Consider the following 22,488-nt stretch of genomic DNA (forward strand, 5'->3'; position numbering starts at 1 on the left):
GGTCACAACGTAAAACGGTCGACCATACACATAAGGACGAAATTTTCCGATAGCCCAAATAATGGCCAAACATTCCCTTTCTGTGACTGAATAATTAGATTCTGCCTTTGTCAATGTTCGGCTGGCGTATGCCACAACATACTCGCTGTAACCAGGCTTACGTTGGGTAAGGACGGCACCAAGCCCAATACCGCTGGCATCAGTGTGGATCTCCGTAGGCGCAGCCGGATCGAAGTGGCGTAGAATGGGCGGCGAAACCAAAAGGCGGCGAAGAGTGTCGAAGGCTTTATCGCAGGCTGGAGTCCAGGCGGAAAGGTCGGAGCTGCCGGCAAGGAGCTGGGTCAGAGGAGCGATGATAGAGGCGAAGTTCAAGATGAAACGTCGAAAGTAGGAGCAGAGGCCGATAAAGCTCCGAAGCTGCTTCAGGGAGGTTGGCTTCGGGAACTCTGCAACTGCGCGAAGTTTGGTGGGGTCGGGAAGAATGCCGTCCTTAGAAACTACGTGGCCTAAAATTGTGAGTTTTCGAGCGGCAAAGTGGCACTTCTTCAAATTCAACTGAAGCCCAGCGCCGGCGAGACACGTGAGGACATCCTTTAGGCGGAGAAGGTGAGAAGAAAAGTCGGCAGAAAAAACTACGATGTCGTCCAGATAACAAAGACAGGTCTGCCACTTGAGTCCACGAAGAACAGTGTCCATCAGGCGCTCGAAAGTAGCCGGGGCATTGCAGAGGCCAAAGGGCATAACGTTGAACTCGTATAATCCATCCGGTGTTATAAAGGCAGTTTTCGAGCGGTCATTATCAGCCATCGGTACCTGCCAGTAGCCGGAGCGCAAATCCAAAGAGGAGAAATACTCGGCTCCCTGTAAACAGTCCAAGGCGTCGTCGATTCGCGGCAAAGGATAGACATCTTTGCGCGTGATTTTGTTAAGCCTACGGTAATCGACGCAAAACCGGATGGAACCATCTTTCTTGGTGACCAAAACAACCGGAGAAGCCCATGGACTGTTAGATGGCTGTATGACGCCCCGGCGAAGCATGTCGTCCACGTTGTCAGCAATGACTTGGCGCTCAGAGGCCGACACGCGATAAGGACGCTGTCGTAAAGGTGCGTTTGTACCAGTGTCGATTGCGTGCGTAACGACAGACGTGCGACCCAGAGCAGTGTCAGGAAGGTCGAAGGCAGAAGTGAAGTTCTGTAGAAGAGCAGCGAGTTGATCGCGTTGTGCGGGTGGGAGATCTGCGTCAATAGCTTGTTGAAGAACATCGGGTGGTGTCGAAGCGGTCGCTGTATCGCAAGAGCTGAGCACATTAACGTCTAATGAAGTAGGCGTTGCAGGAAGAGTATTTACAAGCGCGGGATCAAGTTCTTCAATACGACCGAGACACTCGCCGCGTAGCAGGACGGACGGGCACGAAAATGGATTTGAGACGTACATTGCACTAAGGCCATCTTCGAACTTGAGGACCGCAAATGGAAGCAGGAGGCAGGGATGGCGTGAAGCGGCGTCGGAAGGTGTGAAGAAGACAGTCGAACTAATAACGCTTTCACAGGAGAGTGGAACGAGGGCAGCAGAAAATGGAGGAATGTCTGTGTCACTGGCGACGAGGAGTTTTGCAGGCCGGGTAGGGACGTCACACAAGACGGTATCACAAAGAGGTAAAAAGGAAACTTCCGCGCGGGCGCAGTCAATAACGGCATGATGAGTGGAAAGGAAATCGTAGCCCAGGATGATGTCGTGTGAGCAGCGAGACAGTACAATAAACTCGATGGTGTATAAGACGTCTTCGATGAGAACACGGGCCGTGCACGCCGCTGAGGGATGAATGCGCTGTGATGAGGCGGTGCGAAGCGAAAAGTCGGAAAGTGCGGTGGTCACCTTACGAAGACGACGGCAAAGAGCTTCACTGATGACTGATACGGCAGCGCCCGTGTCGACTAGAGCGAGTACTGCGACGCCGTCGACAAACACTTGAATTACGTTAGTGGGAGAACACCGAGGACTTGAAGAGTTCGAACCAAGCGCAGTTCTTGCCCCGGGAACTGCGACTGTTAGTTTCCCTCAACGGTGCCGGTAGAACGTCGGAGTGGGGACGGGGAACGGCGACGAGGGGAAGGTGATCGGCGAGTTGTGTACGTTTGATTGTCACGAGATACAAATTCGGAACTGGGCGGATTTCTCGGCGAGGGCTGGTCTGTATTGTAGGAGTAGTTCCATAGTTCAGGTCGAGAAGGTGGAAGGCGTTGGCGGCAAAGGCGTGCGACATGGCCCGGCAGCCCGCAAGAGTAGCAGATTGGTCGGTTGTCCGCGGTACGCCAAGGGTTCGTAGGGCGTTGGCGTACCCTTGGAATAGGGACATGGAATGCAGACCCAGGCAAAGGCGAAGGAAGGTTGGAAGGAGCGGCCTGGTAGGAAAGAGATGCTGATGGCATGAGCGGCCTGGCCGCAACTTGGGCGTAAGTCAGTGGTGCCGTTACTTGCGCTGGCACGGGGCTGGGCGGCAGCACAGGGCTGGGCGGGAGCATGGAGCTGGGAGGAAGGACGTCAGCGATGTGATCTTGAACGGCACGCCGTATGGTAGGGGCCAAAGACGGAGCCATGTCAGGAACAAGGCGGCCACTATCCTGTAACTGAGGGACCAGCGATAGCTGGCGGGCGACCTCTTCTCGAACGAAGGCTTTGATTTGCTGAAGTAAAGGGCTGTCCTCTGATGGGGTAGAACCGCCCAGCGCAAGTGTAGAGATGGCGTCGTCTCTAACACCGGACCGCCGGGTAGAAGCGCGCTTCTTACGAAGCACGTCGTAGCTCTGGCAAAGCTTGATCACGTCACTCACCGTGGCAGGATTTTTTACCCAGAGCATTTGGCACGCGTCGTCAGAGATGCCTTTCATGATGTTCTCGATCTTATCCGCTTCAGTCATTAGCGGATCGACACGCTTGCATAGGTCCACGATGTCCTCTATATAACTAGTGAACGACTCATCGACTTGCTGAGTGCGCTCACGCAAGCGTTGTTCTGCCCGGAGCTTGCGAACTGCAGGGCGGCCGAACACTTCTGCAAAATTCTTTTTAAATGCAGACCAAGATGGCAGGTCTGCCTCATGGTTGCGAAACCAGAGGTTCGCCACGTCAGTCAGATAAAAGATTACGTTGCTTAGCTTGATAGCGTCGTCCCATCTGTTGTAGCTACTGACGCGCTCATATGCCGCCAACCAATCGTCGACGTCCTGGTCGGCTGTGCCACTGAAGAAGCACGGATCACGCTGCCGTAGAGCTCCAGAACACAGCACGGTGGTTGGGAGGGGCGACGATGTCGTGGCAGTGTCGTCCGGCATGCTGGAAGCAGAGGGTAACGTGCGGCTTCTTAGTTCCAGGGTGGACGGGAACGTACCCAGCAGCACCTGCACCAATTGTAGGGGTGTGTTTATTCGGTGAACCCAGATGATTCCAGCCGCTCAGGGGAGACTCGCAGCGAAGCGTCAGGCGTGGCGAAAGAGCAAGGCAGCGAACAACTTCTTCGTCCTTGAGAGCGGCAGCACGCGACGCATGTCAGTGGTTATATCGATGAAGATTACCACACTACAATATATATATATATATATATATATATATATATATATATATATATATATATATATATATATATATATTGTCACGACTGAAGTCCGAGGGAGCCGTGAAAGTACCACGTAGCCAAGGACCCGAGAATGAGGTCGGCTTGTCGTTTCGAACACAGAGTCACAGCGTCCAGCACCAGCGCGCCGCTCGTGCCAACCACCGCTTCGTTGTCGTCGGCCCCAAACACGGCTGTCGCGCGGCGCTAGGCACGTGGCAATATATATATATATATATATATTATTCAAATAGGGCCAAGAAGGGTATTGAGTAAGAGGGGAAAATAACGAAATTACACACACACACACACACACACACACACACACACACACACGCACGCACACACACACACACACACACACACACACACACACACACACACACACACACACACACACACACACACACACACACACACACACACACACACACACACACACACACACACACACACACACACACACACACACACACACACACACACACACACACACACACACATATATATATATATATATAGGGCTTCAGAAATGCTGTGACGTGACCAACTGTTGTTTGAAATCATACGCCAAGTGCATACATCTAGCTTCATCGGAGAGAGAACTGCACATAAAAAAGGATTTGTTCTCTTGAACGTGTCTCGGCGCTGTCACGAGGAAGGTTTTTTTCTTTTTTTTATTGTATCAGGTATCATTTTCGGCTGGTATAATATCACTTTACACAAATACTAGCTTGATGGAAACAACTTAGCTAGCCAGCTAGCCGTTTCTCGAGAAGATCGACAACTTTTGCATTGACAATTTTTTTCTGAATGCTATCATTAAAAAAATTGATAATTAGTCGCTACAAACTAATTAGCTTTGGGAAACGAAAAAAAAAATATTGCAGGTGAGCATAGACCTCTGAACAACTCTATAGTTGGTTATTTTATACTATTATTTTCAACCCTACGAGGATACGTCGATGTGGGCTGTGCTTGTGAAATGCAGGACAAGGTGGACGTTATGTACGTGGGAGATGTCACTGACTAAAAGATTAATTAACTACAATTAAGTAATGAACCTCATCACTTTTGATTTCAAGGACCAACAGTTTATCAAGAAATTCAAGGCCGCCAACAGGAAAGTTTTGTCCCATTTATAATTGTCTTTATCGACAATGCAGTTAGAAATGTTGAACCAACAAAACCAAATAGCAAAACTGCCCATTTTCAGCTCGGAAAGTTGGCTTCCAGCAATGCACATTAATAAAAAGGTCGTTGCTTTGACGGTAACATGTCAAAGTTCATTGCCGATAATTTAAAAACTGGACTGAACTCCTATGTCGACAGCCTTTAAGTTCTTAACATAATGTTTGCCCCTAAAATCAAAAGTAAAAAGTTGTTTAGTTAATTTTAGGTAATTTATAATTTTTATCGCTGAGGTCTATCACGTATATAGTGGCTAGCTTGCTGTACAATTCACCTGAACAGGTCACCCCAGCGTATCTCTCACAAGTTTTAAAATAACATTCTGTAAACAGTTAAAAAGGAAAGCGCTCGATATATATATATATATATATATATATATATATATATATATATATATATATATATATATATATATATATATCGCACTTGTAATCGTGTGAACTTGAGTGCCCGACGGAGTCGTACGTCGGAGATCGAATTTAAATCCGACTTTCCCGGAAACAAATGGGTCCCTCCGACATATATGTACCTTGAACCATGTTTTAACCACAGACTTCTCTTTGCACTCATTTCAGGCGCCTCGATTTATACTGTAAAGAATAATAAAAAGAACATGTTAAATATAACGAAGGCAGACGTATGCCGACATATTTTCTTCATGTCTTATGCTCTTCGGAAGCCCTCCTTTCTTTTTTCTCCAAGGTTATAAAAGCAGTAGAAGCTGTACAAATGAATCCCGGCAGTGGTCCCCGTACTTAGATGGAACGAAATGCATGAACATTGTTAACTGTGCTATAAACCAGAGAATTCGTTGAAGAACACTTAATTAGTGGCCGAAATTCTACCTCTGCGCCCCGTACCTCTTTGGGGAGCTAAACTCCACAAATAGGATACAATATTTGTTTTTTTTTTAAATAAAAAATTGAATGTTTTGTTTTTTTCTTCGACGGTTCTTTTCTACCTCTGTGACGGCACGGCACCGTAGTCGCGTTTTATTTGCCTCTTCTGCAGCACACACCTGGGCCAAACACATATATGCTGGGCTGTCCCCTGCTGTCTATACTAAAAGCGAACACCCAGTACTATTCTTGCGTAGGTTTCAGCTCATACGGAGCTAGAGACGAATCGTACTTTGTTTTGGGAAAAGCAATTTCTGTAAAGTCCTACTTGTATTCGATCCTGAACTCAAAAAATGGCGCCCAAAATTCACTCCCCCACCCTCCCACTCCCCCCCCCTAATTGCAGAAAAAAAAAAAAAAATCCGGAAACGAAAGGCGAAGGGCCGTACCCATATGCTATCAGGGGGTGGACTGCTAGTGGTGCGCTTTAGTGCAACGACGCTCGCTTGCACTTGGCTCAACTCCCTGTTCAAAAATGGCGCCAAAATCTCGCAATAGAAGGCGGAAAAAGGTAATTCTTGTATTGAACAATGCTACTGTGGCAACGATCATTTCAAAAACATATCGGATTTTACCTTTGAGCAGTCAAAGGAAGTGAACCGATACGCTTCGACCATCGCTGCCGTCCACAGCGATTCTAGCGCCGATAGGCGGAAATGCGTGCTGTTGTTTGGTTCTGCTACGTGGTTGGTATTCATCTCGGGGTGAAATGTTCACTAATCCAAAGCGCGAAGCATTGGCCCAAATGGAGGTAAATTGGCTTTTCCTGTGCGTTAGTGTGTCGTGTGTGGATTATTTTCATACGAGTTAGTTTGAGTGCATTGGAGTAATTTAGACGGTCAATTGCTAGCGCTGCTGCACTAAGCCTAAGTGCGGCACCCTGTCAAGATTTCTGCTTGTGTGTGATACTTGCTATGTTAACAGCGGGACTTACGTCTTCCAGAGACCCTGGAACCGATCACTGAACTACCTAGTGGTTTTTATTCCAGTAGCATACGGAAACATAATGAACAGAAGTTGTGTCGAAACCGGCAGCCCGCCGGTGTTGGGAAAAGCGGAGAGAGAGCTGCCGTGTTTTAATCGTGTTCTATTTTTGCCATGCAGGGATACATTCCTGACAGAGTGAAAAACGCCGAAAAGCGCCTCGAACAAAATGTCTACGACGTGGAAGCCTGGAGCATTCTGCTTAGAGACGCCCAGGTAAGGCGTTTTGCCTTTGTGTTAACCGGTTTTTACCGGTTATTAACTAGTTTTTACGCTTGAGCTTGTGCACGAGGCTTGGTGAGTATTTCGTTTTTGTTGAATATTATCAGGCTTGTTTCGCATGGTGCATGAACGTCCCTTTCTTTTTTCAGACCGGCAAGTTATTGAGCGCCGTCATTACGCATGAGGGGAAAAACGAGGCTGAGAACGCATTGATTGCAGCCGCGGCCATTGGTGGCGAACTTATTTAACGTCAAAGCAAAAAGCAATGATTTCCTCAAAGCAATGGTTTTGAGGAAATATTTTGGCAATTCTGGCTAGGTTGGTTAAATAAACGCGGAATGAGCATTGCTGTGAAGTGGAGCCCAGAAAAAAAAAAAAAGAGTTAGTGCTTCAAGTTCATATTGCTTGCACGTGAAGTGGAGTTGTTGTTTGTCTAGCACCGGTTTCTTTTTCCTTTTCGTATGCGGAGGGAATAGTTGACACTAGAGTGAAAGCAATGACATGCAGGTTATGTGGTGGCTAACGCAGGGTAAAGGTTGAACATTACAGTTCCCAGTTTTCTGCATCTAAGGCCTGCCGTGTTACTGCTTGTTCAGGTTTGACGGAAGAGTGAGCTTCATGTGTATGAAAAAAAGAGCAACGCGACGCAATGGAGGCGATCGTTGTTCGCTTTTTTGCTTAGTGGGCAGCCATGCGGGCCTTATTTTGCCAAAGGCAGCTGTGTACAGCGGTGATGATCAAGCCAGCGCGCTTGTGGAGACTAAGACATATCATGGATTCAAGGGGGAGGTGCACTATCATGCTGTGCCAGCGCGCACTACCCGAGTCATCACACCCGTAAACAGTTGCTTGATCTTGTTTTGAGAGAGCGAACTATGCAAGGGGACACGTGCCGTGAGTTATATCGCATCTACAGCTGAGCATCTCGGAATTGAGCACCTGCTCCGCCTCGACTCTCACATCGCCATGGTGCACTTGCTCGTAGCCTGCTGCACATGTTGAGCCCTTGGCTACCTTTTATTTCGAATAAGGCTTGCTTGTTGAGGCTGACACACAACTTTGGGGAGAAGCTATGCGACAAACTAGACATAGCCAGCAAGTGTCTGATTGGCTAATCATACGAACACTTCCGGGCAATGAGCTTAAATTTTCTATTTCCGCACATCTGAGCAACAAGGCAAGCGACGTGTGTATTTTCTTTCCGCGACACTTGCTGCCACCACCTTCGATTGAATTTCTATGTACATGGAGCTCGGCTATGACAGTAGTGATATCACAAGTGCTCATAACGCTTGCTCTTGGCATGCTCTACATACAATATGTTTGCCAAAACTGAGTACTGTGCAAGCTAGGAACCATTTAAAGAGGATCTCTATTGAGTATTTTCTAGTGTCTCTCTTGCCCTGGGATAGGAAATTGTCTCCTGTAGTTGTGGGAACATGCAGTGATGTCTGGGAATAGGCAGACTCCACCTTTCAGCTCATACTTGCCACTGCACAGGCTGTGGACCCTTAGCAAAACGCCGCAATTCAGCTTTCCGGCATAGTGAAAACCCCTTTACCATTATTGTCGTAGTAGATGTTTCCTACCCTGCAGTCAATTTCTGCCTCCAAAACAGGTTTGGCTGTCACGGTGAAGGTGTTTTTTTGCTGCGCAGAGAAGCGTGCATCCAGGGTTTTGCAAGGGATCTATTGGCAGTCTTAGGTTCTTGTTTTTTTTTTTTTTACTAGGATGCACTTGATGTTGCTGCAGTGAATAGGTTGAGAATTTAAAGGGCTTATTGTAAATTGCACGAAACAATCTTTAGTAGGGTGACTGGTTTGTACAAGAGCAGCCAAAGTTTTCACGAAACTTAACTCTGATCAACCAAAACATAACACGTTCCCAAAGCCAGTGATGCTGGGCAGTAGCCTCGTAGCTGTGTTACAAATGAGAGGGGCAGTAGAGCGGGCATTCTTTTTTTTTTTTTTTTTTTTTTTTAGTACATTGGGGCTGCAGGTTTGCAATCAGAATTCAGTCACTTTTTTTTTTTTTTATTATTACGATCTTGTAACATCAGTGGTGCAGGGTAGTTTCCTGGTGATGGTGAAAATGACAGTTGTGGGGAGCGGTGAATGAGGATGGGGTAGCAGTTAGAAGCCGGTGCTGCCTATGCTCTTTCTAGGAGTTTCGGCAGATCCCCGCGGTTTGTGCTTAATAGAGCTACCTCCCACATCTCGGTCATTGGCTTAGGTATTAGTCTGACTTCTCAATTTTCTGGGCAGGCCCTTACTGTGTAGTAGATGTCCGCCTTCCCCCCAGCACAACTGATATTCTTTACTGTAAGATGCTGTCCATGGCATGTAATCTGGGGCCGTAGAATGCAAATTTCTCTTTTAGTGAGCATACGCTTGGCAGCTTTGCCAAAGTACAATGAAAATTGTATACTTTCCGTGCTGCGGAATGAAATATTTACAGTTAGTATTGAAATTATCTTGATTGGTACCTTTATACTGCGAGGCTGTGTAATTGGTACTACCAGTGTAAATATTGAAGTTGAATTTTTTGTTACTGTTGTTCTTGGTGTTACAGCACCCTTTCTTCAAGAATGTATACAAAGATCTTTGAACCTGAGATGTGCATTGTGAATACAACCGGCATTTGAGGAGTGGGGAGTGGTGTCTTTTGCAAGTGACAGTTATGTGTGGGGTAGGCAAACATGCCTCAAATTCAGCGCTGTAGTTATTCTACTGCGTACAGTTAGGGAACATTAAGAACCCCAAGTGGTCGAAATTGGGATGTGACTCCAGAAACCAATCCAAAACTTGTGCTCTTAGCCGTTTTACACAGCCACAGTCCGCACGATTAGAAGCGTGTGCATGTGCTCAATAACATTCTTCACCTACATGCTCTCAATGAAGCTGAATTAGCTGATTTATGCCACACGTGGCTTTGGCAGGGTGTGGAGAAGCTCTGCGGGTGCACCAGAGAAAAGCTTTCTTTTCTTGCTAGGGTGTGGCAAACCTTGCATTAAATGTGTGGCTTGGGCTTGTGCTGTTGCTCCTTTTGTAATGGCCTCTCTGCCCTGCGGCACTTTTTTTTTTTTTTCCCCCATTCCGCATGTGCTGCGACCTCTCGTCCTCCACGGCTCGTGCTGCACAGAACAAGAAGATCGAGGAGGCTCGTCCACTCTACGAGAAGATAGTGACACAGTTCCCCAATGCCGGCCGCTACTGGAAGATTTACATTGAACATGAGGTTTTGTATCTGCCACATTTCTCACTTCTACCTTCACCTTTTTTTTTTATCCTTCCTTCTCTCTTTAGTTTGGCTCGCTGTTCCCACCTCACGTTGAGTCTGCTTTTACAACACAGCCTCTTTATTTTTAGGTTACTGTTTTCCTTTTTAAGCCTTGTTTCTTGGTGCTTGCCATTTTGTGCAGCTGACTTTGAGATGCGTGGGTGTGTATTCCTTCTGCGCGTTGCGCAGTCTTTCTGCTGTGATTTGTTGCGTGCAACTCGTCACCTGAGCTGAACGTGAAGGCTCTTTTGTGTGCAGAGCTCTTTACCAGTATCATTTGTGGGGCTCCATACAGACAGGCTGTACGTTTTATCGGATATGTAGGCTACTGATCACACGCTTGTCCATTCATTCCCCACAGTGATAGCTCGATTTTAAGCAGGCAGAACACAAAAATAGACATAAGCTGTTGATTTTAGTTCGCTTAATCAAGTCTAGATGATCGGAACTAATCAGAAGCCTGCCTTTACGATGTACCTATTTATAAACCACCCCCATTTGATTGATACACACAAATGTAATTGAGTCTCTCATAGCCTGAGTCCCTTTAGGACGTTATACCCCACAAACCAAACATAAAGGTTATTGTTGTTGACAAAAAAAAAAAAAAAAAAAAAAAAAGAGTGCTGCAAATTGTCACCTCATCAGTGACCTTGAAGTGCCTTAAGCAGTTCAGAGGTGCAGGCTAATGGTTATTAGTCTCTCTGACCATATGCAGTTTGCATGGTTTGTAAAGCTGAAGTTTGTTCATGATGCGGGTAGGGACTCTGCACTCATTGGCTTTGACCAGTGCGTTAAAAACCTGAATATTGCATGCAACAGCAGAAAGGTTGCTAGCGAGCAATCTCACGTGTGTATGCATCAACAAAAGGCTGTGCTTCTGTGTTGTCCTATTGGTAAAACTGCGAGCATATGAAAAGATTCTCTTAGTGCCAGCTTAGAATTTAGACCTTTTTTTTTTTCTTTACCCAGTCTTCGTTGAAGACAAATAAATTATTTTTTTTTCTCTTCCTGGCTCGGGGGCAGTGGTGGGGTGGACTCGTGAAACATTCTTTTAGAAAGGGTGGTCTCCCATTCACTTCCTTGCTGTGGTCTCAGTTACTGAGTGGCGTCTCTGACTTGTCTCCCGCATGGTGGTCACACACACACACAAAAACACACTTGCTCACAGCTGTACTGTTTAGTACAATCACACTAGCTGACGTGCATCCATGCATGCTTTATCTCAAAAGAGGTTCAGAATATGGGTGTCTGTTTCACAGGGTTGCTCGCTCAACTTTGTTTGCATTTTCAAAATGCAAGCTGTAAAGTGTGAAATAACATTGGACGTGGCTGCCATATCAGTGGAAACTTGGCAACCATGTTTGAATGTTACTTCCCTGCTTTGCCTCCGATATACGTATGCGCCACTTATGTTATGTGGCGACTGAAATACAAAGGGTTGGAATGTGGCCTGCGCGTTTTCATGCAGTAAGCATTGCATACACTACTAGCCTTAGAGAAGATGGGTTAGAATAAGGTGGCTAATTGGAGGCTGCGTGGAATTCTAAGCACACGAGGTAATAGTGATGTGATCACTTCCTCAGGTGCTTAATGCGATTTGCATTTCTCGGTGTTCAACAGCCGGCTGCTTCAGACTCTGTGTCATTGAACGTCGCCAAAAATGCTAATGGCTTTTTTCTAGGGAGAACCTGGCATCAGCATGTTCTCCTGGCATCAGCAGCCAGGACATTTTATTTCAGCAGCAAAATCGGTTACATGGGGAAATTATTCGATGTTTATAGAATGCTTGTAGCGTGTATAACAAATTTCAAGACGCCCTCAAAAATTCTTTTTAGTGCACCTTTAAAGGAAAGAAATGGAGGGTCAAGTCCTAAAACCCAACCTCTGACCGTAGGGTCGTGAACTGGGCAAGCGACACCTACGCCACCAAGGTCGGGATATACGGAGGCCTTGTACAAGCTCTTCACTTTGCATTGTGCAGATTTCAGTACAGCAATGCATAGTTAATTAGTGGCATTGATTAATGTTATTGCATATCAGTTTTGAGATGGGCCTATGTGTCACTCCACTCCTTTTTTTTTTTTCTTTTTGGTCGAGTGTAAAGTGCCATTTTTTTCTCGTAAAAGAAAAGCATTAGAGCAATGAGATCACACTTGCAAGTTAAGTGTCTTGTATTAGTGCCTCTTCAGTTAGGGTGTGTGTGTTTTTTTATTACTGAATGAAATTGGGCTTTAGAATCACCGCTGTACCTCGGCATGCACTGTGACTTGACAAGCTTGAGAAGGCTGTCTCATCTTGGCAGCCATATGTGTTAGGAACCTCTTTTGAGTACCCTTTCGTTGAGAAATCCATCATGACACTTCACATAATCATTATGACACTTGACACAGTCATTGCATGCATTGCAGTTGCCTCGTGGACCAGAACATTACACTGCACTGAGTGAATGGAGGGTCTGTGTGCCTGTGCGTGTGTGTGTTTATGTGAGAGTGTGAGCAGAAGCTTGAAATTAAGTGCATACTTTGGCACAGTTGGTTTTGAGAGAGCACTGTCTGTTATGTACAGTTTGATTATGGGTGGTGACCGACCGCTGAATATTTTGCAGCAGTGGCAGTGGCTTTTGGACGTTGAAGTGGTCTCTACACACTACATAAGTGGATTATCTTCCTATATATTCCATCAGTTTCCTTTGCCCAGTAATGCTTTTGTCTTTTGTTGGCCGTTTTGAGGTGAAAATGATTATTTTCATAATTGTTTTGAGGCGTTGGTTCTGGGAGGGTATACTGTGAGGCCTAATCTATTTTAGCATCAGCTAGGCTGTTTCTCGGGCTAGTTGGTTCAGTTAGCTCAATTTGGCAAAGCCTGAAGAAGAGAGGAGTCGCTGGAGAAAGATTTGATGTTGGGAATGGTTGAGGGTCACTGGAGAAGGGGTAGGCAGCAAACAGAGACCGGAAAGCTTGGCGTGATATGGTCTATAGGGTCACGAAGAGTCGGACACGACTGAACTGAACTGAACTGAAGCGTAAAAGACAGGGACGTCCCTTTTTTTATGCTTCAGGCTTCGCCAAAATGTTCAGCAAAAGCATGGCCTTCCACATCCTGGTTGCAGTATTCGCTCCTTTGTTTGTCAGAAGAGTTTGTCGAATAGTCGCCGAGTCAGACAATAAGTTCATTGTTCCCAGAGCTGTGGTCGATTGCAATTTGAGTCTGTTAAGCATTCGCCTCTGAGACAATGGGACGCAGTTTCGAATTTTGATCAGTGGTGTTAAAATATTCTCTGCTTGTTGTGGATCAGGTTGTGTGCATTTCTGCGTACATACAAAGTTCTGTTAGGTGCCATTCAGTTGCATACCTAATCGATGCGACACTGCTTTAGTCGCTTATGAAACAAAAAGGCTGCACTTAACCTTTGTTGTTGCCTGTTGGCTTCTTCAGTCCCACTTAATTAAATGGCATGAAACTTGATGGCCACCTTCAAGCGGTGGGGACCTTCGTTTTGTCTGCAGCATGGGGTGACAGGTGAGACAACTCATTGCCCTCATCCAAATGAGCGAGACATGCCCCGGTAACATATCTCCACCTGTGTAATTTGATGATATGATGTGTGGCTTGTGTGAATGAGATTGGGCTGTCCTTTGGGTTAGAGGGAAATGCCCGCATGTTTGGCGACATGCACTGAGATTGGCGCATGGCCAATTTCTATCCTGAACCACTGTGTTCAGGAAAAACTGCTATTCTCCATTTCCATAATTTCATGCAGGAAACGCGACTTCGGGTTGGTGGACCAAGTAGCCTTGCTCTGTCAATAGACCCCTCTCATAAATTTCAAGTCGGCTTTACCTCTGTGCTTTACCATTACTGTGGCTTTAGCATTACTGGCTGAACAGCAATTCTTCAGAAATTTATGTTATAGCCATAATTCGTTTGATTTATGCACCAGAATATGTTCACATAATTTCCCTGGCAGCACTACGTGCATCTATGAAGCAGTAACTTGCAATATTAGCCCTGTATCAGTGTCTTCTCTCCACCCAGTGATGCCATTTCTAGAGCAGTAAGCAATGTGAGAAAGCCAACTTAACTAATTATGAAAGGGTTCTATTCCCTCTCTGTGGACATAAAAGTAGTGGTATCTTCACGCGTGCCCAATTAAACGTCAGTTACCTTTTATCAGCACCTGTTGTTTTCTTTGCACACATGTATTCATCTTTTTTCCTGAAAGAGGTAATATGTTAGTTCTTTAGGTGAAAAATACAAGGAGTCAGCTTCTGCAGGGTCGTGCAAAATTTGCCATGGTATCGTAATTGACGGAAATGGCAACATTGAAATGCCAGCGCTTTTCATGTAGACAGTGAAGAATCGCGCAGTTTTTACTGTTACTAATGTTATCACCGCTGGCCAAATCTGCCTGCATAATAATGCCATATGCCTGGCTACTCTGCTCGTTGTTTCATCGAGTATCGCTTACGGCGCTCGATGTAAGGCAAACCATTTGATATGCGACGTGAAGGGTGCTAAATTCACTTGTCACAAAGAGACCTCTGCTAGCTTTCGCACACTAAGAAAAAGCCATGAATTTCCTTTGAACATCGTTGTGCTCAAAAGGGTAAAAAGACATTCATGTGTGCAACACTTCGACTGTATCTCCTGTGCTGCGCACCTTACATGCATGGTTCCGTTGACGTGACTGACATGACTGTCAGCTGTACAAATGAATACTGTAAAAGAAATTTACCGCATCTTAATATGCTAGTTCGGAGACTCCCCCCCCTTTTTTTTTAAACATATTCTAGGCAGTTGCCCCTTGTCTTGAAACAAGAATAATTTAGGGGTTCATTGCATGGTCCACTGGGTGAAGTTAACAACATTGAGTGCAGATGCATTTCTACTATGTGGTGGTTCAGTTGTTTCGACCTGCTAGTGAGTGGATGTGGATGTGTTTGCTTGAGATGCTACAGGCCATGCAGTGGTGGTAACAACTGCAAAGAACACCTAGTGATTAGACATGGCTCCAGATGTGAAACTGAAAGCAGAAAGACATCTTGTTAGCTTTTCTCTCCCACCTGGGCGTGGCGTGGTGTAGGCCTCATTTATTTTCGAACATTTTGACTGGGGGGCTTCACTCTCGGGTATTGCAATCTGATTGGTTGGATGCATATTGTGCAGAATTGTGAATTCTCGGTTTTTGTGGGAGCAGGTTAGTTACTAGCACTCGTGGCCGGGCCACAGTTATGCATGCCCATGGTATTATAAGCTATCCAAGCCTACACCAAGGTATTGGATTGCATCCAGAGTCTTATTGGTGGAAGATTTTAAAGTGAAAGGACCTTTCATCGGCACTGAAAAGGCTTCACGCTTTTTCACTGTCGCGCAGAGCTGCGTGGCCTGTAATGAGTGTGATGGAAAAAAGTATGATTGAAGCTTAGAAGTGTGTATGTGTGTGTGTGATTGGTCTGGGAGGGAGTGCCAATGCATACAGAAACACTTTACAGCACATGCCGGCATACCACACTTGCACACAAAGAGCACATGTCCCGTCACACTACATAGAACACATGTTGTCCTGTCTCTTTTCTTTCATTGGGCTAAAAAAAAAAAGCAGAGAGAAAAAAAAAAGGTGAAATAAAAGTTTTTGGAGACTTACTGTATAAGCACTCGGCAAGACAACTTTCAGCGGGGCTTCGTTTGTTCTTAAAGTGAAATTCTACGAGCTGCACCGAAAGGGCGAGATCGTCTTTGCTGTAGCTCAATAAATGAGTTGTTCTTTTTTGCCTAAATGGGTTCCTTGCTTAAGCGTTTGTTTAAATTCATTGTGTCTGTGTTTCTTCTGGGGTATGTGCACTTGTATTGCCAAGCCTACACTGGGAAGGTGGTGGTTGTGGTCATCGACTGTCTTGACTTGGATGCAAGATGCTGCGTGATCGGTGGAATTTGTTGTGTAATGAATTGCTTTGTTTTAGGAGTCCCCGGCAGAAAAAGCCAGGGTAGAGTGGATTGATGTGATGTCGTTGTGTAGGCCTTAATTGCCAACACCAGTTTTAATTGCAATGTTGGCTGCATGAACTTCCGTTTTTGAAAATCACTCTCTCAACTCGTTGAATGATGTGGAGCCTGTCTAGTTACCAGGTAAGTCTCGTGAAGTATGTGAACATGTAGCAGATAAGCACATTACTGGAGATTGCAGCACGATAGTAACAGGGACGAGGTCAGAATGCAAACGTTTACACAAAAAAAAAATTGGAAGAAAAAAATGGAAATAGAGCGGGGGTCGACATTTTCTTATCGGCCCCAAAGAAACTGCTGTGCAAAGATATAAATTCAGACACCGAACGTGACCCGGCTGCATAATGAGGCATCATCCACGCCTCTAAGATTACGAAAAGGATGTGTATTCGATTCCCCAGTCGTGCGCCAGCATCTACGTAGTCCAAACAGCGAGATGCCTGAACACAATATTACAAGAACATAAAAGGAATCTACGAGAGGGGAACTTTCCTTACCCCTGCCCTTGAAAGAACAGCTATTCTCCGCATCGCGTCACCACAACAATGGTGAATAGCGGAGGCTCCGGCGATCTTGAAATGCTGAGATAAATGTGTAACCCCTCTGTGAACCTTAGTGAAAAAAAAGTAATTCTGAACGCCAGTGATAAAGGTTAAAGGAACCAGAGACAATGGCGATAATCGTGCCTTGAAGGCAGGAAGTGATAGTAATTGGTTCACAGGAAAGGAAAGGTGCAGTATCTGTCACACTTGTTCTGTGGACACCTGAACCGCGCCGTAGAGGATGTTGCCTTACATTGTAGCCAGTGTGAAGGCCACACCCCTGCCCTTAAAAGAACAGCTATTCTCCACGTCTGGTCACCACAACAATGGTGATAGCGGAGGCTCTGGCGATCTCTGAATGCTCAGATAAATGCGTCTGTAACCCCTCTGTGCACCTTAGTGAAAAAAAAAAATTTCTGAATGCCAGTGATAAAGGTTGAAGGAACCAGAGACAATGGCGATAATCGTGCCTTGAATGCAGGAAGCGATAGTAATTGGTTCACAGGAAAGGAAAGGTGCAGTATCTCACACTTCTTCTGTGGACACCTGAACTGTGCCGCAGTGGAGGGCTTCGGAGTAATTTTGACCACCTGGGCATTTTTAATGTGCACTGACATCTCGCAGCACACGGATGCCTCTTCGTTTCTCCTCCATCGAAACTCTGCTGCCGGTGGTTGGGATCAAACCCGGGTACTCCGGCAGTCTGGCATCTTACCACTGCACCACTGTGAAGTGATGGGTTGATTCTTTGTTTTGGACCTAGGGCCTATATAGTCTGGTTCAGGGCAGTAAAACAACAGCTTGTGTTTGCGTTCTTGTCTTGTCCCTTTTACTACTGCGCTGCAATCTCCACTATGTAAAACCAACTAGCCAGTCACTATGTTTTAAGCTCATTATTATATAAATTGCCTTTGAAGGGCAATCTTTTGAATGGCGAAACCCCAAGTTTTCAAAATTGCACATAATTTGGTAGTTTTGCGACTAGGTAATTGTTACTTGCTATTACTGAAGTTTGCTGGCAGGCCTATTCAGCTGCAGTAAGCATAGGATTAGGCACTTGGTTGCAGGTAGTGAAAACATGACTACGACATAATGTAAGCAAATTACAACTGCTGTGCATGCTGCCGCAGTGAGCTCACTTCCTTCATGGAAGTATTAAGGTGGCACAGATTATATGGGGTTAAAATATTCAGAAAAACTTGCGGTAAATAATGAGGCAAGAACTAGGCAAGTAGAATTGATATTTCATACGATAAGACTCCTAAAAAAAAATTAGTTTCCATGCCGGAGAGCAAACCCGTACAGAGCTAAAGCACTGAGGAGTTCGTTAGCACAGCTCTCTGCACACTGTTGAGCCTAGTCTGAGCAAGTTGTTTTCTGTTTGCTCTCAAATTCGTTACCGAACTTGGATGTGCAACGTGAGGTGCTTGTGTGAGTGCAAGTGAAAAGCGCCAGGTGGTCGAAATTATCTGGAGTTGCTATTGTAGAGCCCCTCGTAGCCATTTTCGCTTTGGGACATTGCTCTGTATACCTTCTTTGTTTACCTTGCCCGTTTATCCCATATATGACCCATAGGGAAAGGTCTAGTACTGCTGTCGTTCGACATACAATGCCTAGTTGCTTGATGGTGTCTCTCAACCTCCACTTGGTAGAGGATATGTGTACAAGAACAGTTTTGAGACTGCATCTCAGTTTCTCTACTATTTCAATTTCGGCCTTCTTAGCTCTCAAATACTCCAGTTTGAACATCCTAGTTGGTAATCTAGTAGTACAGGCCACCTTCCTCGGGTGTTCTTTTAAGGGGCATTTCTGCATTTTATCGGGCACATATTAGACAAATGGGGTTTTAATCAATGCAAGGCAGTGGAAAGCTGTACGAGAAATCCGAGTACTTAATGGGGTGAGCTGGGCGCATGGCTGATGTTACCTACATTGTTCAAAGGAAAACTGCATGAATATTTTTGGACAGGAATGCGGATATATTCTCCAGTTCTTTCACAGCGCAGAGAGATTTTCTTGTGATTTATCTGCTTGCTGCACAACATTTCCATTTCAAAAAATTTGATGAAGTTTGTCTGAAGGATCTAATTGCCCTTGTTAAAAAATATATATAATTCCAGCCTTTTAGAAAAATTGTGTATGGCAAATCGTGCAGCGATGGGTACCTTTGTGAGTAAATGAAGCTTCATTTGAAGTGGCTATATATAACTGAGCAAGAATTACCGCGTTCATTGACGAAATGGCGATTTCGTAGAAAAAGTCCTTTTTTGCAGTTCTCGCTCGAGCAGGTATGGGAAGTACCATATTTTCCCGTGTACAAGACTCACTCCTCATATATAGAGGCTTTCAACGGAAAAAAGTTGCTTTATAATATGCACCTGAATTTACCAACTAGCACTTAGCTATACATGATTGTGCAATCATCGCAAAAGGCTCTGTCCACGTGAGAACTCTCCTTACACGACGCTAAATGATAGAAAAAGGCAGCGCTCACGGCCAATAAAAAACTCGCTTGGGCTGAAGAGCAATACTTCATTGTCATTCAAAAGCCTTAAAAGGCTTCAGCTTCCAAGACGCTATCAAAAAGGTAGCTGATCTCTGCCAGCAGCGCTGCTAAGACATCCTCTTCGCACTCAGAATCTCTGCTCTGACCGTCGCCGCACTCTGGCATTGGGTGGAGTACATGCAGTAAGTGGAAAGCTGACATTCTATAGCAAGCAAACTAAGTTGCAAATGGAAACTGGAAAAGAGAGTTGACTTGTCTTAGTTTGCATTATGGGTGGTTGCTTAGAGGGTGCAGGTGTCATCTTTTGGCATTTCATATAATTATATTACTAATGCTTGATGCCTGTGAGAAGACGACAATGGGTTTCGCAGTTGCGGAAGTCAGTACCACCACTGATTCAAAATGAAGTGCATTTATAAGAACGTACAAAACAAAAAAAGGAACAAGGTGCAGTAGCTAAATTTCTGTAAGAAATGTATATACATATACATTGGAAAATATGGTATGCGACTACAATACCTGTGCCATTCCAGTATGTTCACTAGGATGGTTTGTTGAATTACACTTTCATTGCAACACGTCGAAGTTACTGTGCTTTATTAAAACGGGACCATTGCTCGTCCACATCGAAATGTTAATGGCGGTGGCCACACAGAGTGGTCGCATAGGTCGCATCCGTTTCGCTATGCAAAGGATGACAGGATTCATTTTAACTGGTTGTCGAAAGCTGGAAGTGGTTCCAACGAGGCGTTGTGGTTGGTTTCCTGTAGGATTGCTTCCGTTCCAGAAGTTATTTACACGGTTTACTTACTTTTATCTGGTATCCCTTTTTAGCATGATTATGAAACAGGTGGTTTGATGCCTTGCCACCTCACTGCTTTTATAGCACAAATTCTTCATTTTTAAAAGCCCCATCAGGAAGAATACATGCGTGGTGGCGTCTAATGAAACTTACCGGTTAATCGACGGGGAAAAAAAAAGGGAAAACTCTTAACTGCAAGTGATGTTCAAATCTGCTCTGGCGTATATTGTCACAGTCTACATGTTAAACTACATCTTGTTAAACTACGTGTTAAACTATGTCTTAAACCTAAATTGTCAGCCTTTTTGCAGTTTATTATTTTTTGTCTACCAGCTTCCATCCATGCACAAGTCAGTCCAAAATGGAATGCACGGGCACCTGTACGAGCAGTCTCGAGTTTGAACGGGCTGGGGATTTATCGGCCACTAAAAGAGATGTGCGGAATTGCCATCTGATGAGCATGCAGCAAGTCACATGGACAGGCGGAAGATTGAAACCAAGAACCTAAATATTTGTGTGAATGCACCTTGTCAAAATAGCTAGTTTTATTGTATTATCACTAGGTAATGTAATTGAGCAACCTTCAGATTGTTTTTCTTGAATTGACTTTATTAGGAATCTAGTGTACACTGTCTGTGCATTGGACAAATTTTTTTTCTGTATCTCTGAACAGTTCTTTAATGCAAGAACAGTATTAAACTGCATGCAAGAAAAGCCATTTGTACAAAAATGATGCAGAAAATCATGAGCATGCTTCCGGCAGCTGGTGTTTAGAGGAGGGCTGGTCACTGATCGATGAACCAGCGACGTTTATGGCGCAAAATTTGGATGTCACCACTATGTGTAGTGAACAAAAACGCAGCATTTTATGTAGCCGGGATTCATGTACATTAGGCAAAGTAGCATTACTCAGCACTTTGCTAGTAACATAGTCATGACTTATTGCCATATTATATTGCTTTCTTATTCTCACACGTGAGCAATCTTAAGTGGCTCTCAGATTGCTTTTTCTTTTTGTGGGCTGGTGTGGATACTTTAAATAATGTACAGAGACTGCATGATGCTAGTGCACAACGAACTAAATGAAGAATAGCAGTTGTCATGGAGTAGGGAGGTAAATAATAAACTGCAGTTGGTGGAGCCAATTTTAGGGGAATGGAAATCGTGTCGCCATCAAGAATGTTTTATAGAACTGATTTTATGCCGTCTCCACATTTGCCACACACACGACACAAGTTTTTGTTGAGATAAGCAAACAAACCTCTGTGAAGAATGCGGACAGGAACTCGCCATAAACCACATTTTATTTTCATGGACAAGATTTGAAATGCAAAGAAAAAAGTATTTTACTCGATTTTACAATGAACACATTCCTTTCCATCCAGCTTTGATTTTAGGTGAAAGCGGACTTGTTGATCTATCATGTGTTTTTAACTTTTTAAAATAAGCAAATGTTTTAAAGAAACTATAGAATTAATAGTGTACACCACTTACAACCTTGTGCTTGGCGCATGATAGCCTGAGCTGCTTATGCGCCATTAAACCCAACACAACAACAATAATTGATAATTGCTGCCTAAGGACACATTCTTTTTATCGCTTTCTTCCTTTATATGTCATCTTTGTTGCTTTCACTTTCCCATTCCTCTTACTTGCTGGAAATAATTGTTTTCATCATCCTCGACCAGTGTACTAGTTCTCCTCCTATTGCAGTTTCACGGAATGTGGGTGTAGTACGCTGCCTCTGGCTCTGTCATAAAATGTGCTGGATTATAACCAGTAAGCTAAAGAATAATTAGCTATGATTCTGCCTTTCAAGTACTGACTCAATCAAATGGCCATTTCTCTATGTGAATATGACCTCTCGGTTTGGCATGTCTGATTAGGTGCGATTATTGTACGACAGAGTAAAGGTCTTGCGACACCAGTTACAATTTTTTGCTCGACTGACCAGATGCCTGTGGTGCTAGGGGTTGTTTGTTTCCTTCGGCGCCTGTCTTGCAAAGACTCGTATTTCCATCGGTTCAACATGTCGTCAGCATCCCATTCATTTACATGCTTAGTAGGTTATGTGCTTGGCATTTTTGTACCCAAATTGGAGGGTTGTGTTGGTGTGGGATATAATGATGGAGTCATTATAGACGGCTTGCCTGCAGTTTGTGTTGGATAGCTTGGAGTTTGACATGAACGCAGTGGTATGGCAACCCACTTAGCATTGTAAAGCAATGCGGTGCCATTTGCCCACTTTGTATATAGGGGAGTTTGTCTTTTGTTTTTTGATTATTGAATTTTCTTCTCTGGGAATTGAGGGGTGCAAATTCGGTTGTAATTTGTAAATTAAAATTTGGGTAGAAACTTAGCTGTTCGACACAATTTCATAGTAAGCATATGCTTTGGTGTGGGGTCACGAAATTGCGCGTTTTTTATGAGCAACCAATCTACAA

At 44.6% G+C, this 22,488-nt stretch overlaps 1 protein-coding gene across 3 annotated transcripts in view; it reads left to right on the forward strand.

Annotated features, from left to right (window-relative positions):
* Window positions 1-6,112: 6,112 nt before the first annotated feature.
* su(f) (cleavage stimulation factor subunit su(f)) overlaps window positions 6,113-22,488 on the forward strand; it is a 50,637-nt gene continuing 34,261 nt past the window's right edge. The window contains exons 1-3 of one of the 3 annotated variants that reach the window (XM_084584926.1): window positions 6,113-6,214; window positions 6,808-6,903; window positions 10,051-10,146. In XM_084584926.1, coding sequence (XP_084441052.1) covers window positions 6,179-6,214; window positions 6,808-6,903; window positions 10,051-10,146 — 228 coding nt within the window. In that variant the 5' untranslated portion in view covers window positions 6,113-6,178. Of the gene's footprint in view, window positions 6,215-6,303; window positions 6,455-6,807; window positions 6,904-10,050; window positions 10,147-22,488 lie in introns of those variants that run through there. The other 2 variants (XM_084584925.1, XM_084584927.1) reach the window with 2 other exon arrangements.

This window comes from Amblyomma maculatum, chromosome 11, assembly GCF_055883805.1.
Source record: "Amblyomma maculatum isolate TAMU_Amacu chromosome 11, ASM5588380v1, whole genome shotgun sequence".
Lineage (NCBI taxonomy): Eukaryota > Metazoa > Arthropoda > Arachnida > Ixodida > Ixodidae > Amblyomma > Amblyomma maculatum.